Consider the following 14,960-nt stretch of genomic DNA (forward strand, 5'->3'; position numbering starts at 1 on the left):
AGTGAAGCTTTTTCCCATACCGAAATTCTGCCAACCACTCCAATGAAAAATGACAGCTATCATACTAATGTGATAGACTTAATCGATGAGGAAATCATAAAACATATTTGCAATGAAGCATTCACCCAATTTCCTCCACAATTTTGAAACCAAACATTTTCTTTATCCTGAAAATGTTACTAACGCTTCTATTTTTGAGACGCAGGATAAAAGAAAATTCATTTTTGATACAGGATAGTACGCAAATATGCAGTTAGTAGACTTACCTAAGAGCGATGCTTTTGTCTACCAAAGACTGATCAGGTTTTATCTTTTTTTTTAGTGTTCTTTATTTTAATTTGTGTCTTTATTTTATGTTGCGAATTTTACCTTTTTGTGGTTTTGTTGTTGGTTATCATATTCCATTTTTCTCGCACAATGAGCTTAACGTTAGACATTGAGGATAATGTCTCATTTAAAGTTGGGGGTAGTATGCATATTCATGCGTTGAAATATATTTTCATTACCATTTTGAAATTTTGAGTTAAATTTTTGCAAAATTCATGACAACAAAATCTTGGTGAGATAGTTTTTGCTATTTTTACTATTGGGAAGTAATTTTTTAGAGTAATTTCATGCACAACCAAACATTGAAAAAAAAATTCACACATTCAATTGAGAAAAATCCTAAAGTTTAAAGCTTTTAATTTTTGTGAGATGTGAGAATGAGAAAACAACTTTGAAAACCTCTATTGATCATTTGAGTTGGTAAAATGAATTTTTGGGATTTAAAACATGACATTTACTAGAGGGATCATTTTTGTTTTAAAGAGCCTTTGTTGTATTTTAATTTTCCTTTTAATTTCTTGTATTTTTATGTTGTCTCTTGTCAAAAAAAATTATAAAAAAAAAAGAAAAAAAAATTAGAAAAAAGAAGAAAAATAAGAATTATACTAAAAAAAAATTGAATGAAAAAAAGGAGAACAAGAGCAACATTTTTCATCTTCATCTTTTGTAGTTTTGTTGAAAAAATTGTCAAATAAAAAAAAAAGTAATAATAAAAATTCAACACTACTGCATTTGTTTATCAAAAAGAAAAAAAACAAAGAAAGAAAAAAATACAAAGTTCGTGCATTGTTTATTTTTATTATCTAATTTTGTTTTGTTCTTTATTTTGGCTCTTGATATCATTTTGAAAAATCCGGAAGGTTCTTATGTCATTTAAATTCCAATTATTTGATTAACCTATCTTTTGATCAATATTCGTTAACATTGTTTGTCCTAAAACGATAGCATCCATTTTTTAATGTTAATTGATAAATTTCCAACTTCAAGAGTGTCAACCATCTCCCATAAAAATACTTTCAATACCTTTGTGAGGATTTGGAGTTGAGACTTTATTCTTTAGTGATTTTTCAATATTGTTTGTGTTGTAAATTTTGAAAAGAACGATATGGTTTGGTGCACACACACAAAACTCTTGAATTACAACTTTGATAGTTTTAAATAGCATTTTCTAAATTCTCACTAAACATTTTGTTAAATGATTTTGCATAATTTAGTTCACTAATTCATCTTGGTAATAATTTTTTATCCGCTTGAATTGCTAGGGACTAGCAATAAGCTAGTTGGGGGTTGTGATTAAGGGTCAAAAATGCACATTTATTGATTTTAATTGTCAAAATAAATTAATTTTTAATTCATATTTTCAATGAATTGATGTGATATATTTTATAAATGAAAATATTTAATTTGTTTTTATTTTGTAGGAAAATGATACAATTTTGGTTGAATAAAATAAAGCAAAAAGAAAAGGAAGTAAAAGTGGAAGAAAATGAAGAAAGTTGGCATTTTTAAGAAGTCAAGCCCAATCCAATTCATGAAGATGCCATGTCACCAATCCATGCAATTTCTTCTCCACTAATAAGAGAAGTCAATTACAACTCATTCCAACAAATATTAACAATCCATGTGTTTCATTTTCAACCAATAGAAGTGTCTTCTTTTCAACAAAAATTAGCAATCCATGTGCTTCCCTCTCAACCAATGGTAGCTTGCCACATGTCATTTCCACCATAGTTTATTTGTATTCTACACCTATAAATAGGATGTAATTTTCATTTGAAAAACACATATTTTCTATACACTTCTCTCCCTACCATCTTTTCTCTCTATTTCATCTTCTCCATTTTATCTCTAAGACTAGTCTTCTCACATTTTCAATGGAAAATGTGAGAATGACTTTTAACTTAGGCTAGAGTTTTCTTTTGGTGAGGATAGGGGTGAAACTTTATATTTTGTAATCTTTTTTTTGAATTTATAAAAGTGTTTTAATGTTCAAATATTTTAGTTTTATAATTTCTATCATTATTTATGCAATTAATATTTATTATTAATTTTATATAGATTCAGTCAAGCTTTTTCTATGTAATTTTACTAAAATAATTTATATTAATTTTATTATTTTGTAGGTAGTCTTTTACTGCATTATTGCCAAGATGGTATAGTGTCGCTTCTAGATTTCTCATAACAATAGTATTAGCATTAGATATTAGTTTGTTATTTTGTGAGAAGTCTTTTATTAGCATATTGCCAATGGTATTATGTCGATTCTAGGTTTCTCATAACAATAACATATGCATGTACTTCAACTAAGAGATTTTATTACTCAAATACATTTGCAAATTATCAAAGTAAATAGGTGACCAAAATATATTGAGGAACCCCGATGCCTCACCAAACTCCTATTATCATTTATTTTCCTTTCATTTCAATTCTTCAAAACCACAAAAATATAATTTCTTTTACTACTTTCACGTTAGTTACCTTCTAACTGTTTTATTTGTTCTTTGTTTCTTTACCTCCTTGTTGAATCGACCGCCCATCTATACTACGACTACTGCTAAGTGGAAGTCATGTTTGGGCGTTAAACAACGTCATGATGGATGGCAAACTCTATCGCAGGGGGTTGTCCATGCGCTATCTTCGATGCGTATCTAGGACAGAAATGAGTGCAATCATGCACGAAGTGCACAAAGATTTTTGTGGAGATCACACAGCCGGACTCAACTTGTCCAAGAAATTCCTAAGTCAAGGATATTTCTGGGCAACAATGAAGAAGGATTTTGTTGATTACGTCCGCAAATGTGAATAGTGTCAAAGGTATGCGAAGATCCCACGAGCCTCTCCAATGGAAATAACCCTGATGACTTGTCCTTGGCCATTTGCAGTGTGGGAAATCGATTTATTAGGATCTCTCTCAATCGAGAAGGGTGGAGTAAAATACGCCATTATAGCCGTCGACTATTACACCAAGTGGGTCGAGGCTAATGTAATATCCGTTTTCCCGGAAGGGCAATTTCGTAATTTTCCCATTGTGTGCATCCTTGTCATTTTTTTTTTTTCTTTTCCTTTGATGGATTATTGGATATGTATGACTTCCAATGGAAATAAAATTCATGGTTTCTCATGTTTGAGTTTTTGTGGAATCACAACATGAGAATAATGTCAAGTGAATAAATAATGGCTCGGGTTAAGTTATTTTATTTATTTAAAAATTATAATAGTAATTATTATTACTATTATGAGCATAATAGTAATAATAATATGCTTGAAATTATTTTATCTTATTATGTGTAATTTTTGATTTACCATAATATTAAATATTAGAATTTGTGAAAAGACCATAATACCCTCAAGTTTGGGATTGGTTCAAGGGGCATTTTAGAGACTTTATTTCTTCTGTTTTAACATGATTAAATATTCATAAAATTGATTAAATTTTTGAAATTTAACTGATAATATCAGTTGTGGAACTTAGTCAATTTATTTTATTTTTTTTTAAAGAAAATAAATAAATAAATTCCTTGAAAAGAGGATTTTACCACTTCAAACGCTAATTTATTTTTTTTAAAACCTATTTCCAAAACGTGTTACCATGATAATCTGATGAAGAAATCGTGGGAATATTGAGGGAATCAAAGGATTGAAGAGAGAGAGTGTTCTTATCGTTTTTTTTAAAGAGAAGAAATTTTTGAGTTCTTGCACTTGGGAAAAATCTGGGCAGTAAAGAGCATTGTAGAATCATTCTAGGGGAGGAAATAAACATTTTGAGTGTGAGAAATACATTTATAAAGCCTCGGATTGTGATTCACCATTTTTATCCAAGAAAATGCATATTCTTGGATAATTTTGGATTTAAGTGTGTTCAAGAGTGTATGGTGTGTGTGGGTGGTGATAAACAAGCTTAGGGGACTCCAATAATCGGTTTTGACGTGAAGAAATGGGCTGAAATGGTCTAGAGCAAGAAAAACTAATTTTGAGCTCCATTTTTGGCGGTACACCGGACTTGGAGAAGAAGACTTCGGAACAAGGGGTTACGGACATCTTTTTGGGCTGGGGTCTATTGATTTGAAGTTCTGGACATAAGGGGATCATTTTCCAAGCAAGAGAAGGATTGGAAAGCAGCAAAAGTCAGCCATAGAGTCGCCGTCGCCGGAGAAGAAGACAAAACCGGCGATATTTCCGGCGAACCCGATCTGGGTGTTTACTGAGGTGTTTTTTTTGGTTTTTCAATCTTAAAAATTAGTACATTAATTTTAGAGCATTTTCCAACTGGTTTCATATTTTTCTGATTTTTCTTTGAATTATTATGATTTATTGAAGTTTAAATAAAGATTAATTATGAAAAATATTTTTATTGTTCAGAAAAATATGATTTTATGTTTCAATGATATCTGTATGTTTTAGAATGACTTTGTACGTTTAGATTTAAGTTTTGATCGTATTTGATAATTTTCTTCAATTATTTACTTTTAAATGTGTGATTTAAGAAAATAAATGTGGAAAATTATTTAAAGTATTCTGAAAATTCTGAGAATTTTTGTATATGTTTAAAATGAGATTCTAAGGCTCTCTGTAATTTTATTTCGAATTTGTATCATTTATGAAATTTTCATGATTTATTTGGCTTATGTTATATTTTAAATATAAAAAAATATTAATGCTACTGTTCTGAACCTTAGATAATTTTTGTGTGTTACTGTAGGGTGTAGAAACCGATCTGTATAGTTAGATTCTATTTTTAATCAGTTATTAATTTTTCTTTAATTAATTAGTTTCTCTATAAATTAATTAAGAAAATTAGTTATTTTGCCCAGAAAATTCTAAAATAATTTTTATAAGTTTATTTTGGAATTTTAAACAGTTCTGTATGTTAGTTTGATTTTTGGGCTTGGTTGTGTATTTATTTATATTATTTGGGTTTTATTTGAGAAATTGAGGAAAAATAATTTATAAATGTTAAAAATTATTTTTCTGGTCGTATATGAGAATTTGCTGATTATTTAGGGTTCTGGAAAAGTTATTTATTAAATTTTGTTGTCATATGATAATTTTTATAAAATTATTGAGTCTTTAATGTAATTATGATATTAAAGGGTATTTTGGTAATTTCACATAAAAAGTAATTATATGAATTCATGCGATATGTTAGAAACATCATTGTTTGTGTATGTGACATGATGGTTTGGACCTTTTGTGGAAAATTGTTTTAATTTACGTGTCATGCATGTTAAAATGGCATAGTTAAATTATTTCGATAATTAAGGTTTCGAAACAAAACCTTAACGCCTATTTTATTTTTTTCCTAAATTTTCGCTGTGTAATTGGACGTCTAGGAGCTAGTGGTCATCGAGGTGACGCAGCGAGTGGTTCGAGACACGTCAGCGGAAAACGCACTGTGTAAGGTAAGAAGAGTGGACATCTGCGCATAGGGTGTACGTTATGCGTACAACCTTGTTTTCTTATTTGTTAGTTATGTAATTATATTTGTGACCTGAATTGTTGCATTAGGTTGACTAGCATGAGGATAGTGCTAGAGATTTTAGTTAGTAGACATGCTAAGAGGATAGAGTAGGCGTGCTACTAGATTTTAGCTGCTTGTGTGAGTATAGCACTTGCAGGAATTATCTTGGGTGTGTATAACTCATGATAATAGGATGCCACCACGGAACTGCCGAGTGTGAGTACAGCGCAGGCAGGGCAACGATGTCTCGAGGGAACGGCCGAGTGTGAGTACAGCGCAGGCTAGACTAGTAGCCACCGTGGGAATGCCGAGTGTGAGTACAGCGCAGGCAAGGCAGATTACATTTCATGTCCGATCAACATGACTTGTTAGTATTTATGTGTGTGAGTGTAACTCACATTATGTTAGTGTGATATGGTGTTTATATATCACACGATGATTATTGTGCTTATGATGTTTATTTATGTTTAGTTGAAAGTTTATGTTTTCTGGTTTGGGGAGTTATGTCCTACATAGCTCTTCTTACTGGGCGTTAGCTCACGGGTACTCTGTGTGCAGGTAAAGGCAAAGCAAAGCAGTGAGTGGTGCGGGCTCGAGGCATGGACGAAACATGTTAGAGGCTGGGCTCCAGTTATTTTATGTTTTTAGAAATAAATGTTATGTTTTTAAATTTTCAGACTTGAATGGTTATTTTCCTTATGTTTTGTTATTAAACCTAGCGTCCAACATTTTTATTTTTAAATAATGAGATCTCATTGCTGCTTAAATTTTAAATACATATGTTCTCTTAGTGTCTTAAAGTATTTATTGTTTATTATTTTTAAATGGACTCCCTAAGTAACGTCTCGGGAAATCGGGGCGTTACAGTATGGTATCAGAGAAAAACGGTCCTAAAGAATCTGTGATAAGCCCTAACATGTAAAGTTCATCGCCAAGGACGAGCTCGACTCACTGTACTGTAAGCGGTTAAAGATTACTTAAGAATTTTTGCTTTTTGACTATGCACATTTATGTACTTAGTGTTCTCTTATAATGATCTCTTACCGCAATAATTCCTTTTCATTATAAGTTATTTACGTGTGTGGTTCAGGAAATTGAGAATGCTCCCTCGTAGATCAGTCAGAGTAGGACGTGGTCGAGGTAGGGGGAGAGCAGCAATGAATGCAGCACAGCCCGAACCGCCACAAGGATGGGAGGAACGTTTTGCGAGAATGGAAGAGACCATTCAAAGACAGAACGCAGAGATCAATCAACTGAGGCAGCAAGCTGGGCCACCTGTAAGGTCTGAAGCACCAATGGTTAGTCAGCCACCTGCCATCGTAGGGTTACCAGTTGCGGAGAATCGTATGGAGCCTTTGTTTGAAAGGTTTCGAAAGCAACACCCGCCAGTGTTTGAAGGCAGCATCGATCCTGTCCAGGCAGAGGAGTGGATCAGTGGGATGGAGAGGATCTTGAACATGATGGGAGTTCAAGGAAATGAACGAGTGGTGTGCGCATCTTTCATGCTGAGAAAAGATGCTCGGATTTGGTGGGAGGTAGTGGAGCAATCACGGGATGTTAACACTATGGATTGGGACGGATTCAAACAAGTGTTTAATGATAAATACTACAACTCAGCAGTGTTAGCAGCAAAAATGGATGAATTTACCAAGCTGACTCAAGGTAATCTCTCGGTGACAGAATATGCACAGAAGTTCGATCGGTTGGCGAAGTTTGCCAAGGATCTTGTACCTACTGACAAGGTACGAGCGGACCGGTTTGTGAGAGGTCTAAAACCAATGATAGCTCGGGATGTGGAGATTGTTTCTAGAGGTGCTTTCACCTATGCTGAAGTGGTGGAAATGGCTCTTACGGCTGAAAGAAGCGAAGAGAGAATCTGGAAAGATAATGTTGCTAGAAGAGATGCTAAGAAGAGTGGGGCAACCACCTCCACTGACAATAGGAAAAGGGTACAGGACCAGCCAAGCCAAGCCAGAAATGATAAACGGCCCAAGCCCAACAATGACAACCGTCCTGGTGGAAATGGTAGCAGAAACATTCCACCTTGCCCTAAGTGCACAAAACGCCATCTTGGTGAGTGCAGAGCTGGAGTTTGCTACAAATGTGGGAAGGAAGGTCATGTGAAGCGCAATTGTCCGACATGGGAACAATCTGGCAGTAAGGAAGAACAGAAGAAGGATGACAAGTACGTCCCAGCCAGAGTCTTCACCATCACCCAAGCTGAAGCTGAGGCAAGTCCTTCCGTCATAACAGGTCAGATCCCTATGGCCAATATCACATGTAAAGTTTTATTTGATTCTGGTGCATCACACTCTTTTATTTCTAGTAGAACTGTAAATGTTGTAAATGCACCTAGTGAAATATTTGATGTGGGGTTTGGGACTATGTTACCTTCTGGGGAAATTGTAATATCTAAAAATTGGGTTAAAGCTGTACCTTTATGGATAGGTGGGAGGGAATTGTATGTAGACTTGATTGTATTAGATTTGTATGATTTTGATCTAATTCTGGGGATGGATTTTCTTTCCAAATACGGTGCATCTATCGACTGCAAACGCAAGAAAGTGGTCTTTGCACCGGAAGGTGGAGATTCGTTTGAGTTCGAAGGCATAAGCAAGAAACCCAGAACTCCTATCATATCAGCGATGAAAGCTAGAGAAATGTTGCAACACGGATGTTTGGGGTATCTCGTGAACATGGTCAATGAAACCGAAGAGACAGAAAGGAGACCTGAAGAGACAAGAGTTGTAGCTGAGTTCCTCGATGTTTTTCCAGAAGAACTGCCAGGTTTACCTCCGCACAGGGAGATAGAATTTGTAATTGATCTGATGCCCGGGACAACGCCAGTATCTCGAGCACCATACAGAATGGCACCAGCAGAATTGAAAGAGCTCAAAACTCAATTGGAGGAATTACTAAAGTTGGGGTTCATCAGACCGAGCTATTCTCCTTGGGGCGCACCAGTGCTTTTTGTCAAGAAGAAAGACGGGTCTATGAGGATGTGTATTGATTATCGGGAGCTGAATAAGGTCACAATAAAGAACAGATATCCTTTGCCAAGAATCGATGATCTGTTTGACCAGCTTCAGGGGACCAAGGTGTTTTCAAAAATTGATCTTCGGTCGGGATACCATCAATTGAGGATCAAGAATGATGATATACCAAAGACAGCCTTCAGAACCAGGTACGGGCATTACGAATTTCTGGTGATGTCGTTTGGACTCACAAATGCCCCAGCAGCTTTTATGGACCTCATGAACAGGGTTTTCAAGGAGTACTTGGATCAGTTTGTCATTGTGTTCATAGATGATATATTGGTCTACTCCAAGACAGAAGAAGAACATGAGGTTCATTTACGTCTGACCTTGCAACGATTAAGACAACATCAGCTATATGCCAAATACAAGAAGTGTGAGTTCTGGTTATCTGAGGTTGGTTTTCTGGGTCATATTGTCACCGATGGAGGAGTGAAAGTAGATCCTGCAAAGATTGCTGCAGTGAAAGAATGGCCAAGACCAAAGAATGCCTCGGAAGTCAGAAGTTTTCTGGGTTTGGCGGGCTATTATAGGAGGTTTGTCGAAGGGTTTTCAAAGATAGCCGCACCGATGACAGAATTGACAAGAAAGAATCTGAAGTTCAATTGGTCAGATAAATGCGAGCAGAGCTTCCAGGAATTGAAGAGTCGGCTTATATCAGCACCTGTACTCAGCTTACCCTCAGAGGACGGGCAGTTCGTGGTTTACTGTGATGCATCAAAACAAGGGTTGGGATGTGTACTGATGCAGTCTGGTAAGGTGATAGCCTATGCCTCTAGGCAACTGAAAGATTATGAGCAGAGGTATCCGACACACGACCTGGAATTAGCAGCGGTTGTCTTTGCACTGAAGATTTGGCGTCACTATCTCTATGGGGTGAAATGTGAGATTTACACCGATCACAAGAGCCTCAAATACTTCTTCACCCAGAAGGAGTTAAATATGAGACAGAGGAGATGGTTGGAGTTAGTCAAGGATTATGACTGCGACATACTATACCACCCTGGTAAAGCCAATGTTGTGGCGGATGCACTTAGTCGCAGAGGGCCGGGAATGGTTTCTTATTTACAAGGAGTATCAAGGAAGATCCTAGAAGACATGGAACGCGCTGGTATAGAACTGATCACAGGAAAACTTGCAAAGGTTACACTTCAGTCCACCTTGTTAGAAAGGATCAGGGAAGGACAAAATGCAGACAAGAAGTTAAGTGACCTAAAGCAAGAGATGCAGGATGGGAATGCCAAGGATTTCACTATGTCAGATACTGGACTAATCAGATTCAAGGGGCGTATTTGTGTGCCAAACAATGATGAGCTGAGGAAAGAGATTCTGGCAGAAGCTCATACTACCCCATATTCAGTTCATCCCGGGACCACTAAGATGTACCATGACCTTAAGGTATTGTATTGGTGGCCGGGAATGAAAAAGGATGTAGTGGAATATGTGGCAAAATGCTTAACCTGTCAACAGGTTAAGGCAGAACATCAAAGACCAGCGGGGCTATTGCAACCGTTGAATATTCCTGAATGGAAATGGGATGAGATATCTATGGATTTTGTGACGGGGTTACCTAGGACCACAAAACAGCACGATGCAATTTGGGTAATTGTGGATAGGTATACTAAGTCAGCTCACTTCCTACCAGTGCGCATGACTTATTCTATGGATCAGTTCGCCGAGTTGTACATGAATGAGATAGTACGGCTACATGGGACACCGTACTCTATTGTGTGTGATCGGGATGCTCGGTTTACATCATCATTCTGGGAGAGTTTGCAAAGAGCGATGGGAACTCGGTTGAAGTTCAGTACAGCTTATCACCCAGAAACGGATGGTCAAACTGAGAGAACAAATCAAATCTTAGAAGATATGCTCAGAGCGTGTGTCATTGACTTTCAGGGATCCTGGAGTAGATACTTGCCACTAATTGAGTTTTCGTACAACAACAGCTACCAATCTACCATCGGGGTAGCACCATATGAAATGTTGTATGGAAGAAAGTGTAGGTCCCCACTTCACTGGGATGAACTAGGAGAGAGAAAACTACTTGGACCCGATGCAGTGCAACACACCAATGAGGCTATTCAGAAAATCAGGGCTAGAATGGTCACAGCTCAGAGTAGACAGAAGTCTTATGCAGACCTAAAGCGCAAGCATGTTGAGTTTGAAGTTGGTGATCATGTATTTCTTCGTGTGACTCCAAGGAAAGGAATCTCGGTGAAGAGGTTTGGCAAGAGGGGAAAGCTAAGTCCCAGATATGTCGGACCTTTTGAGATTTTGGATAGAGTGGGCAATGTGGCTTACAGGGTAGCTTTACCACCATCATTGTCCGGGGTGCACAATGTATTTCATGTGTCACAACTTCGAAAATATGTATCCGACCCATCGCATGTGCTGAGCTACGAGACCTTGGGTTTGCAGGAGGATTTGTCATTCGATGAGCGTCCAGTGAAAATACTCGATCGAAAGGACAAAGTTCTAAGGAATAAGACCATTTCCTTTGTAAAGGTATTGTGGAGGAACAGTGTTGTTCAGGAGGCAACCTGGGAATTAGAGTCTGATATGCTGCAGCAGTATCCCGAGTTGTTTGAATAAAATTTCGGGACGAAATTTCTTTTCAGGGGGGGATAATTGTAATATCCGTTTTCCCGGAAGGGCAATTTCGTAATTTTCCCATTGTGTGCATCCTTGTCATTTTTTTTTTTCTTTTCCTTTGATGGATTATTGGATATGTATGACTTCCAATGGAAATAAAATTCATGGTTTCTCATGTTTGAGTTTTTGTGGAATCACAACATGAGAATAATGTCAAGTGAATAAATAATGGCTCGGGTTAAGTTATTTTATTTATTTAAAAATTATAATAGTAATTATTATTACTATTATGAGCATAATAGTAATAATAATATGCTTGAAATTATTTTATCTTATTATGTGTAATTTTTGATTTACCATAATATTAAATATTAGAATTTGTGAAAAGACCATAATACCCTCAAGTTTGGGATTGGTTCAAGGGGCATTTTAGAGACTTTATTTCTTCTGTTTTAACATGATTAAATATTCATAAAATTGATTAAATTTTTGAAATTTAACTGATAATATCAGTTGTGGAACTTAGTCAATTTATTTTATTTTTTTTTAAAGAAAATAAATAAATAAATTCCTTGAAAAGAGGATTTTACCACTTCAAACGCTAATTTATTTTTTTTAAAACCTATTTCCAAAACGTGTTACCATGATAATCTGATGAAGAAATCGTGGGAATATTGAGGGAATCAAAGGATTGAAGAGAGAGAGTGTTCTTATCGTTTTTTTTAAAGAGAAGAAATTTTTGAGTTCTTGCACTTGGGAAAAATCTGGGCAGTAAAGAGCATTGTAGAATCATTCTAGGGGAGGAAATAAACATTTTGAGTGTGAGAAATACATTTATAAAGCCTCGGATTGTGATTCACCATTTTTATCCAAGAAAATGCATATTCTTGGATAATTTTGGATTTAAGTGTGTTCAAGAGTGTATGGTGTGTGTGGGTGGTGATAAACAAGCTTAGGGGACTCCAATAATCGGTTTTGACGTGAAGAAATGGGCTGAAATGGTCTAGAGCAAGAAAAACTAATTTTGAGCTCCATTTTTGGCGGTACACCGGACTTGGAGAAGAAGACTTCGGAACAAGGGGTTACGGACATCTTTTTGGGCTGGGGTCTATTGATTTGAAGTTCTGGACATAAGGGGATCATTTTCCAAGCAAGAGAAGGATTGGAAAGCAGCAAAAGTCAGCCATAGAGTCGCCGTCGCCGGAGAAGAAGACAAAACCGGCGATATTTCCGGCGAACCCGATCTGGGTGTTTACTGAGGTGTTTTTTTTGGTTTTTCAATCTTAAAAATTAGTACATTAATTTTAGAGCATTTTCCAACTGGTTTCATATTTTTCTGATTTTTCTTTGAATTATTATGATTTATTGAAGTTTAAATAAAGATTAATTATGAAAAATATTTTTATTGTTCAGAAAAATATGATTTTATGTTTCAATGATATCTGTATGTTTTAGAATGACTTTGTACGTTTAGATTTAAGTTTTGATCGTATTTGATAATTTTCTTCAATTATTTACTTTTAAATGTGTGATTTAAGAAAATAAATGTGGAAAATTATTTAAAGTATTCTGAAAATTCTGAGAATTTTTGTATATGTTTAAAATGAGATTCTAAGGCTCTCTGTAATTTTATTTCGAATTTGTATCATTTATGAAATTTTCATGATTTATTTGGCTTATGTTATATTTTAAATATAAAAAAATATTAATGCTACTGTTCTGAACCTTAGATAATTTTTGTGTGTTACTGTAGGGTGTAGAAACCGATCTGTATAGTTAGATTCTATTTTTAATCAGTTATTAATTTTTCTTTAATTAATTAGTTTCTCTATAAATTAATTAAGAAAATTAGTTATTTTGCCCAGAAAATTCTAAAATAATTTTTATAAGTTTATTTTGGAATTTTAAACAGTTCTGTATGTTAGTTTGATTTTTGGGCTTGGTTGTGTATTTATTTATATTATTTGGGTTTTATTTGAGAAATTGAGGAAAAATAATTTATAAATGTTAAAAATTATTTTTCTGGTCGTATATGAGAATTTGCTGATTATTTAGGGTTCTGGAAAAGTTATTTATTAAATTTTGTTGTCATATGATAATTTTTATAAAATTATTGAGTCTTTAATGTAATTATGATATTAAAGGGTATTTTGGTAATTTCACATAAAAAGTAATTATATGAATTCATGCGATATGTTAGAAACATCATTGTTTGTGTATGTGACATGATGGTTTGGACCTTTTGTGGAAAATTGTTTTAATTTACGTGTCATGCATGTTAAAATGGCATAGTTAAATTATTTCGATAATTAAGGTTTCGAAACAAAACCTTAACGCCTATTTTATTTTTTTCCTAAATTTTCGCTGTGTAATTGGACGTCTAGGAGCTAGTGGTCATCGAGGTGACGCAGCGAGTGGTTCGAGACACGTCAGCGGAAAACGCACTGTGTAAGGTAAGAAGAGTGGACATCTGCGCATAGGGTGTACGTTATGCGTACAACCTTGTTTTCTTATTTGTTAGTTATGTAATTATATTTGTGACCTGAATTGTTGCATTAGGTTGACTAGCATGAGGATAGTGCTAGAGATTTTAGTTAGTAGACATGCTAAGAGGATAGAGTAGGCGTGCTACTAGATTTTAGCTGCTTGTGTGAGTATAGCACTTGCAGGAATTATCTTGGGTGTGTATAACTCATGATAATAGGATGCCACCACGGAACTGCCGAGTGTGAGTACAGCGCAGGCAGGGCAACGATGTCTCGAGGGAACGGCCGAGTGTGAGTACAGCGCAGGCTAGACTAGTAGCCACCGTGGGAATGCCGAGTGTGAGTACAGCGCAGGCAAGGCAGATTACATTTCATGTCCGATCAACATGACTTGTTAGTATTTATGTGTGTGAGTGTAACTCACATTATGTTAGTGTGATATGGTGTTTATATATCACACGATGATTATTGTGCTTATGATGTTTATTTATGTTTAGTTGAAAGTTTATGTTTTCTGGTTTGGGGAGTTATGTCCTACATAGCTCTTCTTACTGGGCGTTAGCTCACGGGTACTCTGTGTGCAGGTAAAGGCAAAGCAAAGCAGTGAGTGGTGCGGGCTCGAGGCATGGACGAAACATGTTAGAGGCTGGGCTCCAGTTATTTTATGTTTTTAGAAATAAATGTTATGTTTTTAAATTTTCAGACTTGAATGGTTATTTTCCTTATGTTTTGTTATTAAACCTAGCGTCCAACATTTTTATTTTTAAATAATGAGATCTCATTGCTGCTTAAATTTTAAATACATATGTTCTCTTAGTGTCTTAAAGTATTTATTGTTTATTATTTTTAAATGGACTCCCTAAGTAACGTCTCGGGAAATCGGGGCGTTACAGCTAAACCAATAAGCACCATCACCTCCAAAAGGGCCCTGGACTTTGTCCTCAACGACATTGTGTGCCGATACGGCCTCCCCCACAAAATCATGTCCAGCAACAGGAAGAAAATTGATAGCGTCCACTTCACCGACTTCTGTGAAAGACATGGTATCGTCAAAAGCTT

At 35.5% G+C, this 14,960-nt stretch overlaps 1 protein-coding gene across 4 annotated transcripts; it reads left to right on the plus strand.

Moving 5' to 3' along the window:
* The first annotated feature begins 3,777 nt into the window (after window positions 1–3,777).
* Window positions 3,778–14,747, plus strand: LOC133800704 (uncharacterized). Of its 4 annotated transcripts, XM_062238733.1 has the most exons (5): window positions 3,778–4,533; window positions 5,658–5,726; window positions 6,876–8,038; window positions 13,800–13,868; window positions 14,486–14,747. In XM_062238733.1, exons 3-4 carry the CDS (start codon window positions 6,886–6,888, stop codon window positions 13,865–13,867), a joined length of 1,221 nt encoding a protein of 406 aa, XP_062094717.1. In that variant the 5' UTR covers window positions 3,778–4,533; window positions 5,658–5,726; window positions 6,876–6,885; the 3' UTR covers window position 13,868; window positions 14,486–14,747. The 4 variants fall into 4 exon arrangements, 3 of the variants coding, with proteins under 3 accessions (XP_062094717.1, XP_062094716.1, XP_062094718.1); XM_062238732.1 differs by lacking the exon at window positions 14,486–14,747 and having other exon boundaries at window positions 13,800–14,485; XM_062238734.1 differs by lacking the exon at window positions 13,800–13,868 and having other exon boundaries at window positions 3,780–4,533.
* Window positions 14,748–14,960: the final 213 nt, after the last annotated feature.

Source organism: Humulus lupulus, chromosome 9 (assembly GCF_963169125.1).
Source record: "Humulus lupulus chromosome 9, drHumLupu1.1, whole genome shotgun sequence".
Classification (NCBI taxonomy): domain Eukaryota; kingdom Viridiplantae; phylum Streptophyta; class Magnoliopsida; order Rosales; family Cannabaceae; genus Humulus; species Humulus lupulus.

Bases quoted from the DNA above. Each gene is read 5' to 3' on its own strand.
- LOC133800704 (XM_062238733.1), top strand. From the start codon at position 6,886: ATGCTCCCTCGTAGATCAGTCAGAGTAGGACGTGGTCGAGGTAGGGGG. The intron at 8,039-13,799 runs GTCAGATCCCTA...TTGGACGTCTAG, and splicing joins AAGTCCTTCCGTCATAACAG to GAGCTAGTGGTCATCGAGGT.